General features: G+C 38.0%; 1 protein-coding gene and 1 long non-coding RNA gene across 2 annotated transcripts in view; one reads left to right on the top strand and one right to left on the bottom strand.

Annotated features, from left to right (window-relative positions):
* LOC133096298 (uncharacterized) overlaps positions 1–16885 on the bottom strand; it is a 76425-nt gene that overhangs the window by 35613 nt on the left and 23927 nt on the right. The gene's annotated exons all lie outside the window — the stretch shown is intronic.
* SPMIP4 (sperm microtubule inner protein 4) overlaps positions 1–16885 on the top strand; it is a 36638-nt gene that overhangs the window by 3975 nt on the left and 15778 nt on the right. The window contains exons 2-4 of the mRNA XM_061197844.1: positions 3470–3646; positions 11788–11859; positions 13876–13905. Coding sequence (XP_061053827.1) covers positions 3470–3646; positions 11788–11859; positions 13876–13905 — 279 coding nt within the window. The remainder of the gene's footprint in view (positions 1–3469; positions 3647–11787; positions 11860–13875; positions 13906–16885) is intronic.

Genomic DNA, 16885 nt, shown 5'->3' with positions numbered 1-16885 from the left:
TGCAACTTACTGGCTTTAGATGAATGCCAACCCAAATGACTGATTAACATATGCTACTGGCTCATCTTCCTAGGCTAGTGTAACATATGAGGGTCAGATGCTGAGAAATTAACTCATCTAATTTAAATGTAACTTTAAAAAACTTAGATATTAAAGCTTAGGTTGTCATTAATCAAATGTGTTTAAATATTTTTCACTTGTCATGCCCCCCAAACTGTGGCTGTTGATCACAGTCATAGATCATACCTCAGAGGTCTGAGAACTGAATACCTGCATCCCTCCTACAGCACCCCAAATCAGTGGTCACCAGATTCTCCTTCACTAGCTAATGCAGCAGTTGACAGACTTCTTCTGTAAAGGACCAGATAGTAAATATTTCAGGCGCTATAGTCTCTGTCAAACTACTCAACTCTGCTGTTGTAGGGTGAAAACAGCCATAGACAATAGCCAGTATATAAATGAATGGTCATGGCTGCATTCCAATAAAATTTTACTTACAAAAATGGCAGTAGGTTGGATTTGGCCTGTGGGCCATAATTTGCCAATGCCTATCTAGTGCAACCCCTGTCTAGTGACTTTATGAGCTAATGCATTCCACGTATAAGACAGTCCCAAGTGTTACTCCTTCATTTCATTCAGCAAATATGTACAGGGGGATTACATTAAGCCAAGCGCTATCCTGGTACAAAGAAGAAAGCAGCTCTACAGTCCACACCTCTCTCTCTGAGCTCCCTTCCCATGTTTCTAACTGGCTCCCCATTGCTCAGACGGTATAGTCCAAAGGGCCCATAAGGCTGTGCAGGATATTGTCCTTGTCTTCTTCTCTTGCTTCCCCTCTCACACAGCTCTACTGATATAACCCAAAATTCAACTCTGTCTTCTCAGCCCTTAAGATCCAGATAAGTTCCACTCAAATCTTTATTCCGTGCCTTCTGGAAATCCAAAGCCTTCCTCAAAATTTATCCAAATTCCCAGGATGGGGGGTGGGGGGTTGGTCATTACTGACTTTGGGTTCCTGGTTCCACCTATACTGATTCTGTTCAACAACGTTTTGACCCAGGTGTGAAACTCAGTCATTTTTTAGGTTCCTCCAAAGACCCCAAACACAGAGCACTTGTGAGCCTGGTAAATTTTACTAATCAGTTAGGGGTCAAAAGGAAGAATCATATCACACCATACAATACGTAACTAAAAGCCCCTTATTAGCCATAGCTTCTGTATTTTTAAAATTTCTTTAGCCCAGCTGTCACCAGAGTTCTCTCACTGGTTTTTCACCCAGTGCAATCCCTTACCATCCTGCTGGCTTCTTTTCTTCCTCTCCCTTTACTTCCCTTTCCTCTCATCTTCCTCTCTCGAGAGCAAAAAACCAAATCCCTTCCACTGCAGAGCAGCTTAACAAATCTTGGGTTGCTTGAGTCCTCAGCAACACCCGTACTTGCAGAGTCTCTGTCTCTTTACCAAGCGACCTAACAAATTTTTTTTTTTTTTTTTTTTTTAATTTTATAAAACAAGCAAGTCCTTCCCCAAGAAGGATTCTGGAGCCAACACTGTCAGGAATTTTCAATTCTATAACCTTTCTAACCTCTAGGCCTTTTTACATGTTATTCCCCCCTGCCTAGGGTATTCCCTCTCTTGCACCTAGATAAGTCCTACTCATCCTTTAGAACTCATCCTAGACAATGATTCCTACAAGAATCCTTCCTCCAGAAGGGAATCCTGTTGGTCTTGCATATATATGTACAGGAGGTATCCCAGACCACTTAAATCTAAGTTCGAGTCATGGACAGGTGCAAACTTGGGCAGAAGATGAGAGAGCTGGTTTATTCCTGACTCACTTTTAACATGAGAGGGAAGCCTTTTAAGGTCCCAGCTTATTGCGGAGATGGTGTCCTTTCAGTTCCTCACCTGGCTGATTTCTGTGCTCCTCACCCTGCAAAATCCTTAAAACAAAAATTCGCCAGAATCGGCACTGCCCTAAGGGCAAAAGTGGCTTCTGTGCTTGTTTACCTCTCTGGATTCCTGTTTTTCCTCTTATGGAGCCCTGGTATCCCTTTCTGTCTTATTAACAATGAGTTGTTTTTAAGAAGATGCTTTTCTTTTTTTCTTTTCAGCATTTTGTTTTGTTTTGTCTTCTCCCAACAAATCAAAACAGTCAAATAAAAAAAGAATTCAACTTCTCCAAGAAAATTTAACCCAAAGTACAATTGGTTCCCTTTCTAAGATTATCATGTCATTGTCTGCTCTCAAGGAAAACCACCTAGTCAATGAATATTTGTTGAGCGCCATATATTTGCAAGGTACTATACTATATCCTGGGGATTCCGTGGTGAGTGTGCCAGAGTCCTTGTCTACAATGACCTGTCCTCTTTTTGCTGTGCTGTGGAAACTGTGATGAATCAATGTTCTTTGTTCTCTAGAACACTGTACTGTTCATCTTTTGGTGATAGATTGCTGGTTTATTATAAAAGGATATAACTTAAGAACAGCCAGATGGAAGAGATGCATAGGGCAAGGTATGTGGGAAGGGGCACAGAACTTACATGAGGTCTGAGGGCTCCACTGCCCCCCCATCTCCACATGTTCACCAACCCCAAAGCTGCTTTTTCAGCATTTTTAGTTATTTTCAGTGGGAAGGTTAGTCCAAATATTTCAGACTGCCATTAGTGGAAACTGGAAGACATTAAATCCTTCCTAATTAGGATGCAGATCTTTAGCCAGATATTCTTAAGAGTTTTGTGAGGCCTTCTCCCTAGCCTGAAGCTTTCATTCTGTGTCATAAGTTGCAGTCCAGGAGACAAATCAGTCTCTTTGGCCTTGCTCATTCACTCAGGCATGCATTCATTTAACAGACATCCACTGAGTACTTCCTGTAAAACATGGTTACAACAGTGAGTAAGTATCCTTGCCGTTTACTCCCTTGTTAAGAAAGAACAGAGAAAGTCATCTGAACTACCAGTTTTCAACATCAGACTAGCCCTACCAGCCAAATTTAGGAAACTTCTATGTCTCCAACCTACTGAATGGTACAGTTGTAAAGGGTGGGACTATTGGAGACCTGTTTTCTATGGAAGGTAACTGTTGAACAGAGCAGTGCATCTAAAACTTTAGCATGCAAAAGAATCATCTGGAGGGCTTGTTTAAAACAGATTACAGGGCTCCACGCCCCCACCCCCAAATTCTGATTCCTAGGTCTGGGATGGAGCCTGAGAATATGTATTTCTGACCAGCTCCTTCTCGCTGTATCCTCACATGGCAGAAGGGCCTAGCAAGCCCTTGGGAGTCTCTCTTACAAGAGCACTAGTCCCATTCATGAGGGCTCCTCATGACCTAGGCACTTCCTGAAGGTCCTACCTTCTTATACCATCACACTGGGCATTAGGATTTAAACATATAAATTTGGGGGGACACAAACATTCAGACCATAGCATTCCACGCTGCAGCTATTTCAAAAGTCTCTCTTTTTTCCCAGGTATCAGGAATTAAGGGAGTCACTCCAACAATGTAGGCTTCCGTGGGGCGCTGAAAGGGAATATGGTGGCATAATACCCGTTTCACTCCCTGAGGAACACAGGCCAAAATGTGAACCTCCTCATGTCATGGGCAAAGGACACCAGCGTTATGGATTTGGTGGAGAAACCTGGCCAAGGTAAATAAACTTTCAGTCCCTCACACAGAGGTCATTATTATTTGATTATCTATATTTCTATTGTGAGTCCTTTGTTAACTTAAATCTACTTCCAAACTTTTACTATTTATGAAAAGACACAGATGGGAACACTAATTATAAAATTTCTAATTGTGAAGTCAGTAAAAAATATCTGTTATAAACGTCTTTGCTTTCCTTAGAGATGTTTAAGTATGTGATCAGAAATTTTGATTAATTTAATTCCCTTGCTAATCACATTTTATCTAAAACTAAATAGGAAGGCTCCTGAGAGAGATTAAATTAATTTTTTTTTTTTGGCTTGAGCAAATAGCTGGCCTAATTTTACAGATGTTCTTGACTTCCTTTTTTTTAAAATATTTTTTATTAATTAATTTATGTATTTGGCTGCATCGGGTCTTAGTTGTGGCTCGCGGGCTCAGTAGTTGGCCCGCAGCATGTGGGATCTTAGTTCCCCGACCAGGGATGGAACCCAGGTCCCCTGCATTAGAAGGCAGATTCTTAACCACTGGACCACCAGGGAAGTCACCCAGGTGTTCTTAACTTTTGATTTCTAATTTGTTTATCAATTAGAATCTACTGGGCATTGTTTTCAAGTATTAAAATATTTCAGTCATCATTTATAAGTCTTAAAGTTACCCTTTCAGCAACTTTATTCAAAGTACAGGTTAAAACTGAAGAGAAAGCACAAAAAAAATTTGAGCAGTAAATTAGATGTCACATTTACTACTAAGAAGTATGAAATTTACTCAAAGCAAAATCCATCCAACCTTCTCCACACAGCCTGGTTATTCCTGCTTTATCCAATCCTGGTTACCCAGTGTACTAACAATCTAGCTAACTAGATTAAAAGAAATAAATCAGGAAAGACAAGCCGCAGCTAGAGAGAAAAACAGTAACAATAGGGACATGTGGCAGCCTTATGAAAGCCTCAATAAAGCAATAAAAAGTAGACAAATGAAAAGTCCAATTGGAAAGATGCAAATATTGACACATTATAGATAGGACTTCAAGTTCATTAATTCATCCAACAGATTTGTTTAAGCCCCCACTCTCATGGAACTTACTTTCTAATATAATACAGATTTATGGTATCTTTGTAAAGTAGATATTGTTATCCTGGTTTTACAAGAAATAGAGACCCAAGAGATTCATTACCTCTCCTTGGGTCAGACAACTATGAAGTTTCAGAACAGGGATTTGAGTCCAGATTTATTTAACTCCAAATCCCACATTCTTTTCATCTATTCATTCATTCGCTTATTCCAGCTATACATTTATTCAGTAATTTGAGTATAGCAAGCATTGGTCTAGAGATTAGGGGTATAGCTCCTTATACCCCCTAAGGGTATGAGGACAGCCCTGGTCCCCAAAATTTGTATACTAAAAAAATGCACAATATTCTAAAAGAATTAGAAGTATACTCACAGAATTCCAGTGTGTAAAAAGAAAGCAAAAGACTAGCTTCTTAAGGGAAACCCAGCTTGAAATCAGAGGTTTGTGTTTAGTGTCTTATTGAATGCAGCCCTAGGATACTGGGAGAGGAAATATTTGTTCCAATTAAAATGTCAGCCATCCGTGATTCAGAAATGCAGGTTAATGTATTCGGATTCTCTTCACACCCTTTTATGTTAAATGTTATCATTTTGGCATATTTATCTCTTAAAAATATATTTAAGACAAAGTATAAATATCATCTGATACAATGTAAATCACTTGGCAAACAACCACAGAATAGGTTTTATCTTATTTCCTAACAGGGAATAACTTCTATCACAATATTTTTCTTTTTCCCCAAGAAGAGCCTTTTAAACAAACAGAGTATTTTTCAGTTCTCTGATGGGTCAAGCCTCATCTGGCCCATGTAAAAGCTTGTTCTCATAACCACACCCTGTCACCTTCCCCGGAGGAGATTTTTGGTGGGTGTTGTGATACAACTCACCCCACTACCCGTGGGGAATAGGATCACAGAATATCCCACTCCTATCGCCTCAAAAATGAAACAAATACAAAATTTACCAGCAGCCCCCAAACAATAAAAGGATGCCATAAAATTATGCCATTAATTTTAATGTGCCAAGGAAAGATAATTCTGTGTAGTTTATTCCAGTTCCTAAGTGTTTCTCAAGACGGCATTTTGGGCAGGGCAGTTCTTTGTCGCATACCTTGCAAGATATTTAGCATCTTTGGCCCTTTACCTATAAATACCGGTAGCATCTTGCATTCATTGTGACAACCAAAATGAAACCACCCACACATATTTTCAAACTCTCCCTGTAAGTGCTGGGAGTACAGGGGGAAGCCACACTATTGGCTGAGAGGCATTATACCTAACCCCACCCCTACATTCCAAATGCATATTGAGGCAAGGTAAGTCTACAAAATATGCTAATTCTCCAATTTGAAGAGATTTAAAGATTGAGTAGATAATCCTATTAGGAAAGACAAAAAGCCTCAAGAGTAGAAGCCCCTATTTTAAAACAGCAAGATTTCAAGAGAGATGAAGTTCTGCAGAATGTGTGCTCCTCCGGAATGCAGTGATGACTTCAGGGAATGAGCAGAGAAGCCCCTGGGTATGGGCACTTCCCTGACTGGAAGGAGTGGGGATTTTCCCCCATAGAGGGAAAATTATTATTGTAGAACCAGTGTTCTACAATAATGTTATAAACCCTGGCAAAGTACAGTTTATATAAACAACCAAAATGGGGAGATCAGGGAAAGGAAACAGAAGCAAGTGAAACTGGGTTTATCATCTTATCTTTCATGCCTGAGAGTCAATATTATCTAAAAAATGACAATGATTCCAATATCCTAAATGTTTCAAAAACTTTTTCTTAAATTTCTAAAATATCTGTATAAAATTATATCTATGTAATAAAGAGATATTTATCTATAGTTCGGGAATTCCTTCAGGTTTACCTTTTCATCTGTTAGATGCTAATAAAATTAAAAATTTTTAGGAAATTCCCTGGTGGTCCAGTGGTTAGGACTCCATGCTGTCACTGCTGAGGGCCCAGGTTCAATCCCTGTTAGGGAACTAATATCCCGTAATCCACATGGCACGGCCAGAAAACAAAACAAAAAATTTAATTTTCTTTTAGAAATTGCAGGAACTTTGATCCAATTCTTGAAACTTTAGTTCTGACTAGAGCTGTCCATCTCTCCGTTCTTTACTTCTTTACATCTATTTTTTAGAGAGATATCTAGAATCATGTTCTACATGAGGTTACTTGTGCTTTTTTTTGTACTTACTGAAATGTTTATAATAAGGATGTGCCATTTCCATAAAAATAAGAAAATATCTTTTTTAAACAGCAGCATTAATCAAGAACTTTTATATACCACACATTGTGCCAAGTGTCTTATAGACATTCTCTCATTTAGACCAAATTACATTTGCTTTTTTTAAAGTTCATGTTTCTAATAAAACTACTTTTGTTCTTTTTTTTTTAATATTTTTTTCTGCCCCTTTCTCTCACTCCTCTTTTTTTTTTAATGAATTTTAAAAATTTATTTATTTATTTATTTATTTTTGGCTGCGTTGGGTGTTCGTTGCTGCTTGCGGGCTTTCTTTAGCGGCAAGCAGGGGCTACTCTTTGTTGCGGTGCGCGGGCTTCTCATTTTGGTGACTTCTCTTGTTGCAGAGCACGAGCTCTAGGCGTGTGGGCTTCAGTAGTTGTGGCACGCGGGCTCAGTAGTTGTGGCTCGTGAGCTCTAGAGTGCAGGCTCAGTAGTTGTGGCGCACAGGCTTAGTTGCTCCGCGGCTTGTGGGATCTTCCCAGACCAGGGCTCGAACCTGTGTCCCCTGCATTGGCAGGCAGATTCTTAACCACTGCACCACCAGGGAAGTCCCCTTTTTTAATTAAATTTTAATTGTACAACTTATTCATTTGTATGCATTAGGATATTTAGTTGCAAATAACAGAATCCATTCTGGCTCATTTAAGAAGAGGTTATTAGAGGATAATAGGTTAACTCACAAAACTGTAGGAGGGCTAGAGAAATAGGCTAATTGCTAAGCTTCCAGAAATAATAGCCAGACTCATTCCCAGGACTGGCCTCATCCAGGGAAGTGCCTCTGCTAAAAGTGGACACCTCTGATTCTACCTTATGAGCAATATGGATGCCCCACTTGAAGCCTGTGTTCTGAGGCTACTCACATTCAAATCAAAGTCTAGTGCAGATGTGGATGACAGCAGAACTTAGGGTACACATTTGCACCCTGGTTGCTAGGAAGGCTGGGAAGTGGATTTTCTGGATGCTACCTAGGGAAGTGGGGTGTTCAAAATGTGGGAAACTAGCAAAATGTACAGAGGATATGGTAAAGATGTTAGATAGCCATCAGTGCCAGCTGACTGTCACTTTAAACAATAGCAGCAACAACAGTAACGTGCTTTTCTATTGAACAAGTGGTCCATGGACCAGCAGCATTAGCATCACCTAGGAAATGGTGAATGCAAAATCTAGGACCCCACCCCAGATTTACTGAAACAGAATATGCATTTTAATAAAATCCCTCAGGTAATTCTAACGTGCAGCAAAGTTTGAGAATTGCTGCTCCAGTGTAAGAAAATGCAACATTTTTCATACAAATGAAAATGCACTCACCTCCCCAAAAGGGGAGATCCAAAGTCTCATCAGTTCCTGCATCCAGCTCCAAGTCCAGGATCACTTGGTGATGGTCACTCCTCTCTATTTCAGTCATAATATTGTCCTGATAGTCAGTCCACATTAAGGCATTAAATAAAGTAAACCATCGCCAACACACCCTATATGAAATAATAAGGAAAAGAGAGAGGAAATAAAGAAAAGTTTTATATATATATGTATATACATATATATATGTATGTATACAGGACATAGCAAGGAAGGAAATATGGGAAGTGACTGCAGTCTACAGCTGGTCATGAGGCTATTATTGGTGTTATAATTTCCTTCCTCCACTACCCATTTCAAGTTCCCTTGTCCTTAGCTGGTAGGAATTCATTACCTTGCGGGGCAGCCCCAAATTTGTTCCTGAGAGATCTAAGCTCTTAGTGGTTCTGCCTGTGTGCAGTAATAGAATACTACAGTATTCTATTAATTTTATGCCACTGGAAGCTATGCTAGGAGGTGTCCAAAAGATGCTTTAGGTTCTAGAAATACTCCTTTCTCCCAGCATGGTATAGCAGCAATCCTCTTACCCTTGATATTTAGGATCAATCATCCTAGCCTACTTGGAATAATTCTTTCTTGGCTGTTTTCTCCAGAATCATAAGGAGCCCCAGATTACGACCTCATCAGTTCAGCTTCCAGTTCAATGGGACCATTGTTGTGCCGTCTGATGGAAGCATTTCTCCCTTAACCTCTAAACCAGCAAAGCCCAAGGTGGCTGGGGAGGAAGTAAAGATTTCCTCGAGTGTAATAATAAGAGTGAGAGGCATCACTCCCACTTCCCCCCATTGCTTTTTAGACCATGCATTCTGGCTATGGGGGAAACTATTTATTGGTCACCGCTTCACAGCATGTGCCACACTCCAGGATAACATTCAGCCATAGCTGAATTGTCAATAAGCTATGCTACCATTCTGTAAATATGACAAGGCCAGTGAACCCTTAAATTCAACCACTGCCTTATTTTTTTTGTGATAAATTGAGTTCCTTAGTCAAGAGTAATATTGTTTAAGATGGCATGAAGTGAATAAGGCATTCAGTTACATTCCACTGATGATGTAACTGGCAGAAGTGAAGTGAGGAGGAAAGGGAAATCCATAATTAGAAGTGTCCTGTGAGGATAAATCATCTTTCAAGATGGAAGGGGTTCAATGTAATCAGCCTCCCACCAGCTGGCTGACCAGTACACCCAGAGAGATTTTTCTCTATGAATTACTTAGGGTTGGTAACTTCTGCTGGTAAACTCACATGTGGCCAGGTCAGTTTTGATGAGGTCATGTTGCTGAGTCCATAAATAAGAACTTCTGCCCCTGCCCCCATGATAATTTAGTTTATGAAGCCACTGAGCAAGCACCAGGGTGACTGGAGAAAGCCTGGCTGATGCCCACAGACTTGATCATATTATCCACCTAATTACGAACATCCTCAATGTGGGGTTCTGTTGCTGAGCATTCTCGTGGGGTATGAATAACCCTCATACTTTAGGGCCAATCTCAAAAGGCTGAGAAAGCAAGTTTTTTGGAATCTACATTGGGTAGATGAGATGCAGGGTGGGCGTTCAAAAGATATTGAGCAGCAAGGAACAGTTCAGCACTACAATATATATTAAAACATCACAAGCGCCAAGAGTGATGGCTAATGTAAACTATGGACTTCAGGTGATAATGATGTGTCAGTGGAGGTTCATCAGTCCTAGCAAAGGTGCCACTCTGGTGGGAGATGTTGATAATGGGGGAGGCTAAGCATGTGCAGGGTAAAGGGTGTTTGGGAATCTCTCTACCTTCCTCTCAACTTTGTTGTGAACCTAAAACTGCAATCTAAAGATTGTAAATACAATCTATCTCATTCTTTTTAATTTCTCACAGTGTTCCACAATATGGATGCATCAGATTATTTAGCCATTCTTGTATTTTTTTTCTTTTTTTCTTTTGTATTAACTGAATGTAATAAATATCTTTGTACAGGCCTCCTTGAGTTCAATACACAAATGAATGTTTCTCTAGGGAAAATCCTAAGTCGAAGTTATGGGTCACAATATATGAATATTTTTAATTTTAGTAGATATAGCCCAAATACTTTATATTCTCATGGTAGTGTCTAAAAGTATCCATTTCACCATACTATTGGCCAATTGTATTATATTATCAAACTGTATAATTTTTGCCTATCTAATGAATAAAAATGTTATCATGGTTATCAGAATGCATTTCTCTGATTAGGTTAAGTACTTTTTTTCTTACGTTTATGTTTTCTTATGTATGACCGTTTATATTTCCTTTTCTGTTCTTATTCTTTGCCCATTTTTATTGCTTGTCTTTTAGTTATAGATTCTTATTGGTTCTTTTTTTTAAATTTATTTATTTATTTTTGGCTGTGTTGGGTCTTCGTTTCTGTGCGAGGGCTTTCTCTAGTTACGGCAAGTGGGGGCCACTCTTCATCGCGGTGCGTGGGCCTCTCACTGTCGCGGCCTCTCTTGTTGCGGAGCACAGGCTCCAGACGCGCAGGCTCAGTCGTTGTGGCTCACGGGCCCAGTTGCTCCGCGGCATGTGGGATCTTCCCAGACCAGGGCTCGAACCCGTGTCCCCTGCATTGGCAGGCAGATTCTCAACCACTGCGCCACCAGGGAAGCCCTCGTATTGGTTCTTTATGTTCTGGATATTAATCCCTTATGTATCTTTATTGTAAACATTTCTTCCAATCTTTGTTTTATTTGAGCTTTTTTATGCTGTCTTGTCTTCAGAAGTTTTTCACTTGATGTTATCAAACTTCCTTTTGATTTTTGACTTGTTTTAAATCTTATTTAAAATGTTTTCCCTACCACCAAGAAAAAAACATATTCTTGTATATTTTCTTTTAATATTTGTATGCTTTTCCCTAATTCTTTAGATTTTTAATCCATCTGAAATTATCTCTGTGAGTAATATGAAATAAAAATCTTTTTTTCCAAATGGCTAGTGAATTTTTCCTGCATTGTTTATTTATTTTTTTAATAAAGAGATTTCTTATTTTGATTAATTAATTAATTTATTTATTTTTGGCTGTGTTGGGTCTTCGTTTCTGTGCGAGGGCTTTCTCTAATTGTGGCGAGCAGGGGCCACTCTTCATCGGGGTGCGCGGGCCTCTCACTGTCGCGGCCTCTCTTGTTGCGGAGCACAGGCTCCAGACGCGCAGGCTCAGTCGTTGTGGCTCACGGGCCCAGTTGCTCCACGGCATGTGGGATCTTCCCAGACCAGGGCTCGAACCCGTGTCCCCTGCATTGGCAGGCAGATTCTCAACCACTGCACCACCAGGGAAGCCCCTGCATTGTTTATTGAAAAGTAAACTCTTTCCACTGATTTAAAATGCCACCTTTTCATATACTGAATTACCATATATACATGGTTGTATTAGTCTATTTTTATCTTTTACTATCTCACCATTACACTGTGTTATTAAAAAGATGTTCAATTTAATCTTTTCTTTCTTTTCAGAAAGCTTCCTCTTGAACAATTTTATTATTTGTCACAGAACAAAAAAAGTGATGTCTATGGAAATGATTCTTTGTAAGTTTGAGGTTTCTTTTCCTTATATGAGATCAAATAACATTTTCAAGTGGAAATGAGTTATATGCAAAATAAAAAAGCTCCAAAGTGGGAACTTATAGAAAAACAAGTGTTCCTTTTTTTTCAATAGAGATAATTGATTATAGAAACCAAGACCAAAACAACAAAAATAAAACAAATAGACTAAAATCCACTAACAGTTTGTTGCATTTAAACAAAGAAAAAAGTAGGAAATATGGAATAGTAATGTTTGAAAAGATTCATACAGATCATCTTGGCCCATTTCCCTGCCTTTGACTTAGTTATTCAATCTAATAAGAATCTCTTACGTTTCTTACAAGGTTCATAGAAAAAGCCCCGGTGCCCTCAACAAAATTTTTAATCAGAATTTTATGAGAGAGGTTTGTTATGACAATCTACAAATAACTCTTAATAAAATTACTCCCTAAGTCTCTTTCTTGGATAAGGAATACTTAATTTACCCTTTGTTTAGAGGAATTATTTTCTACTATATTGTTTTTTGCTCTTTGAAATAGTTTGTTGTATATATTACAAAGGCATACTTTTAAATTTTCAGATAAAAATAAAACACCAACAGCACTAAAGTAAAAATGAAAACATTAGTTTTTACCTTTGTTAGAATTGTTAGGAATCTGTTTGTAGGTAAGAAGTTAATATAGAGTTCAGCCACAAGAGGGAGCCAAAAAGACATGAAATTTGTGGTTGCTGGGCCTTGTATATCCCTTTGGGATTAGTAAACTGAAAAGTATTAGATAGAGCGGCAGTAAAATCATGGATAGGTTCAGGTCAAGGAATTGCTGTCTCTGAGCATTTTTTATTTTCATTTTATCCTTTCAAACTTTGAATTTTTAAGAAAGCTTTTCTTTTTTAATTTTTAGTCTTATTTTTCCATTTTTTAAAATTATAGTTCATTTACAATGTTGTATTAGTTTCAAGTGTACAGCAAAGTGACTCAGTTATACGTATATATGTGTATATATGTATAATTTTATCCATGTTGAATCAAGTCAATTTTAGGCATGTACTTGTCAATATCAGCTAAATTTGTCACATGAGAAAAAATTTAGATACTGATTTAATGTTTCATATATAATAGCCAATCTGGTAACTCTAGATCTCATAGATTCTTATAGTCATTGCTTCCCATTCCCCTACTCAACCAAAAATATAACTGGAAAACATGCTTTTTTTTTTTTTTTTTTTAGTTCCAACAAACTTAGAGTCCAAATAAAGAAAGATATAAACCTTTTAAGGTTCACATGAATTGTCTGTTTATAATACATTATGGATTAATAAAATTACATGGCTTATGTACCACTTTCTAAATAGAGAAACATATAAAAAAGCAAACAGTATATTCAATTTTACTGCCTTTACTATTAACTGATAACAGTTCATTTTTCATAACTGAAATATTTCAGAAATATTTGCATAGGCTGAAACTAATTGCTGAAATCCAATGAAAGCAGATGACAATCCTTCTCTAGTGTGGACTTTGTCCCTGGGCTGCATTGTTATTTCTTGGCATGTAGGGCTCAGAGTAATTAGTAAGTACACAACCTTTGAATGAAGTGATTCAGAAAAGGCATGCCTCTGGGAACTTGTTCAGTTTTGTTCTAGCCTCTCTGCAACTGGGCAACATTTACTATCATGAGAGATGAGCAATCCTGGGCAAAGGGACAAAGCACACACCGTACTTATATATTTTCTCCAACCAGGCCACACTCAGATCACTTTAGGTCGTGTAATTGTACCCCATGCATGGTGTCAGGTTACCTCAGAACACTTATGGTGCTCTGCCTATGAGAGTGAACGTCAGTAAGAACCAGAGCTCTATTATCATTAGAAGAAGTTAGAAATGCAAAATCATTATCTTAAAGACACTGTAGTTTGCAAATGGGATACATCTTTATTCTTAAGCAAGTTTCTAACAGGAATGTAAGCTTTAAAAAGTCCTTAATATAAATTAGGGTTTGTTTCCTGTTTTTATTCTAGAATGCCCACACCATCTAATTCAACAGTAGGGTCAGTAGACAACTATATTTTCCTTCCCTGTTATAATCAAGAAAAAAATATTGGCCATCTGTATATCTCAGACAGTGTGAGGACAAGTGAGACTTTTCACAGAAGTTTTTTTTTTTTTTTTAAACAAGCAGGAGAAGAGGCTGGTACAAGTCCAAAGTAACAGTGTTACTGATTTCCCCCAATTATATTCCCTGCTAATCTTTTTTTAATAAACTTTTAAATTTAGTACTATTTTCGATTTACAAAATTACTGGGAAAATAGTACAGAGTTCCTATTTACCTCATATCCAGTTTCCCCTATTATTAACATCTTACATTAGTATGGTACCTTTGTCACATTAATGAGCCAATACTCATGCATTAGTATTATTCAGATTTCCTCAGGTTTTCCCTAATATCCTTTTTCTGTTCTGGGATCCCATCCAGGACACCCCATTACATTTAGTAGTCATGTCTCCTTAGGCTCCTTTTGGCTGTGACAGTTTATCAGACTTTCCTTTCCTTTTTTTTTTTTTTAATGACCTCAATAGTCTGAGGATTATCTGTCAGATATTTTGTAGAATGTCCCCCAATTAGGATTTGTCTGGTGTTTTTCTCATGATTAGACTGGAGTAGTGTGTTTTGGGGATGAAGACCACAGAGGTCAACTACCATTTTCATCACATCCTATCAAAAGTATACATGTATCAACATAACATCACTGTAGACACTAACCTTGATTACCTAGCCGAGGTAGTGTTTACCAGTTTCCCCCAGTGTGCAGTTAACCTTTTTTTCTCCTTTTTCCATCCTGTACTCTTTAGAAGAAAGTCACTGTGTGCAGCCCACACTTAAAAGTCTGGAATTATACTCCACCATATTGAGGGCAGAGTACCAACATAAATTATTTGGTATTCTTTTGTAAGGGAAATGTGTGTGTTCTCCCTAATTTATTTATTTAATCACTTATTTATATCAGTATGGACTCATGGATTTTATTTCGTACTTTGATACTTTAGTAGTAGTCCTGTACTACTTTGTTAATTTTGTCACTCAAATTGGCCATTGAGGGCTCTTTCAGTTGGCTCCTATATCCACACCCCTATCATTGTGGGGTTTTGTGTATAAGGGATTTTTTTTGGTTTTTTGTTTGTTTGTTTTTGAGTACTTCATCACTTATCACTGTGGGGTTTTTTTCTTTCTTTCTTTCTTTTTCCTTTTAGCACTTCCTTACTTTCTGGCACTACAAGATGCTCCAGGCTCATCTTATATATGTCCTGCCCCAGCCCTAGAACCAGCCATTTCTCCAAGGAGCGCAGCTCCTTCCACTGGAGAATGGTATGAGAATCCACAATCTGAGTACTAGGTGTGCCTGATACTACTGGAGTCCCTGTCAATCTTAACCAGAAATACTAAGCTGGCATTTAAAAACTGTGTTTCAATTAAAGCAAAAATCTGCTCAAAAGGCTATTAAAATTAAAGTCTAGGTTGTTTGGGGTTCTTTTTTAAAAAGCAACTATGTGAAGACCTTTGTTTTGGACTTTTCAAATTCTCTTTGTAGAGACATGAAAAGTAAAGCCCTTTTTGTTGTTTCTTTTTTTTTTCTCGGGTCACATTTCTGCTTGTAGCCTGATAAGTTCCAAAGTCTCTTCCTTTGACCTCAACTCCTCAAACATCCCGTTGGAAGAGCTGTGTAAGATTTTGATAAAAATCTTGGTAGACCTGCTCAACAGGGAAGATTGAGTTCAGAGACAGCCCATGCCTCTAACTGAATGATTCAAAGAGAAACTGAATTCCTTTTAAATGTGTATGTAGTTAAGTGAGTGTTTGATATTCTGCCTTTTCCTTATTATTTCTTCTCTATTTAGGGACTCAAAATGAAAAGTAATATTTATAAATCATTTAATATAACAGGAATATAATATAATTATTTTCTACACAGTCTTAATTTAAAGGAATAAATATACATTCTGGTCATTGTACTCAAAACGTGAATGGGTTACAACTTGAAAATTTAGTTGAAGGTATAATTTGCAATTTTTTTAACAAACAAAAATAACCTTTGCAATATATACAGGATATTAAATTAAATTTCATAATGTAATAGACACAAGACACGCGGAGTCCATAGCTTTCAGGTCTTAAAAGTAAAAAACATTTTCCTAAATCATTACCAGCTATAACTTAATGCTATTTGCTAGGAAATATACATTTCTAGAATCTGAGGGGAAAAATATTTTGGCCTCAATCCCAAGTGATAAGAATTAATTGGGGCCTCTCCCTACCTTCCTAACTCCCACCTTTACCCCTTCTACACAAAGTGAAAATCCAGGACACAGACAAAACCAGAAGATCCCAAGAACTACCGATATACATTTTGCAGATTTACTTCCTATCAAGGGGACCAATCCCCAGAAAGAAATAGCTTATCGAATCCTCATGGTTCTTTTTTTGTGATTTAACATGCTCTTGGCCTTTAGAACTTATTTTCTAAATTAACAAGTTAATCTCTACTTTTTGGTGTCTCTGTAACAAAAACAAGATATAATGAAAACAAATGTAATGGCTTTTGTTCAGGAAGTTCTTACCAACATCAAATTAGTAAAACATAGGGTCACCTTGCCCTGGACTCTGGCCTGGGGCTAAATGCATATCAGCAGGTTATTCTCTGTAGATAAAGCAGTTAGCACAGGGCCTGGCACATAAGTGCTTTATTAGCATCATAGTTACTGTTGTAGTTAACATTTAAAGGCAATGTCCTCTGAGTATAATTCCTGCCCATGCAGCAGTTACAATGTCTGAGGACCTTCCCAGATTACCTACTGAGATATTTTCTAGGGACAGTGGGCAGACATGACCGTTTTGTGAAGTACTCATACCACATTTCCTTAAACCACATCAAGCCCATGGGAAAAGGTATCAGAAGTTCAAAATTTAATCCCACTGATTCCACATAACTACTGATTCTTACACCTTAGCTCAACCTGGCACATACTGGGAA

The sequence above is a fragment of the Eubalaena glacialis genome, chromosome 8, assembly GCF_028564815.1.
Source record: "Eubalaena glacialis isolate mEubGla1 chromosome 8, mEubGla1.1.hap2.+ XY, whole genome shotgun sequence".
Taxonomy (NCBI): Eukaryota; Metazoa; Chordata; class Mammalia; order Artiodactyla; family Balaenidae; genus Eubalaena; species Eubalaena glacialis.
The sequence above is the reverse complement of the archived record's forward strand: the minus strand, read 5'-3'. Positions and strand labels throughout refer to the sequence as shown.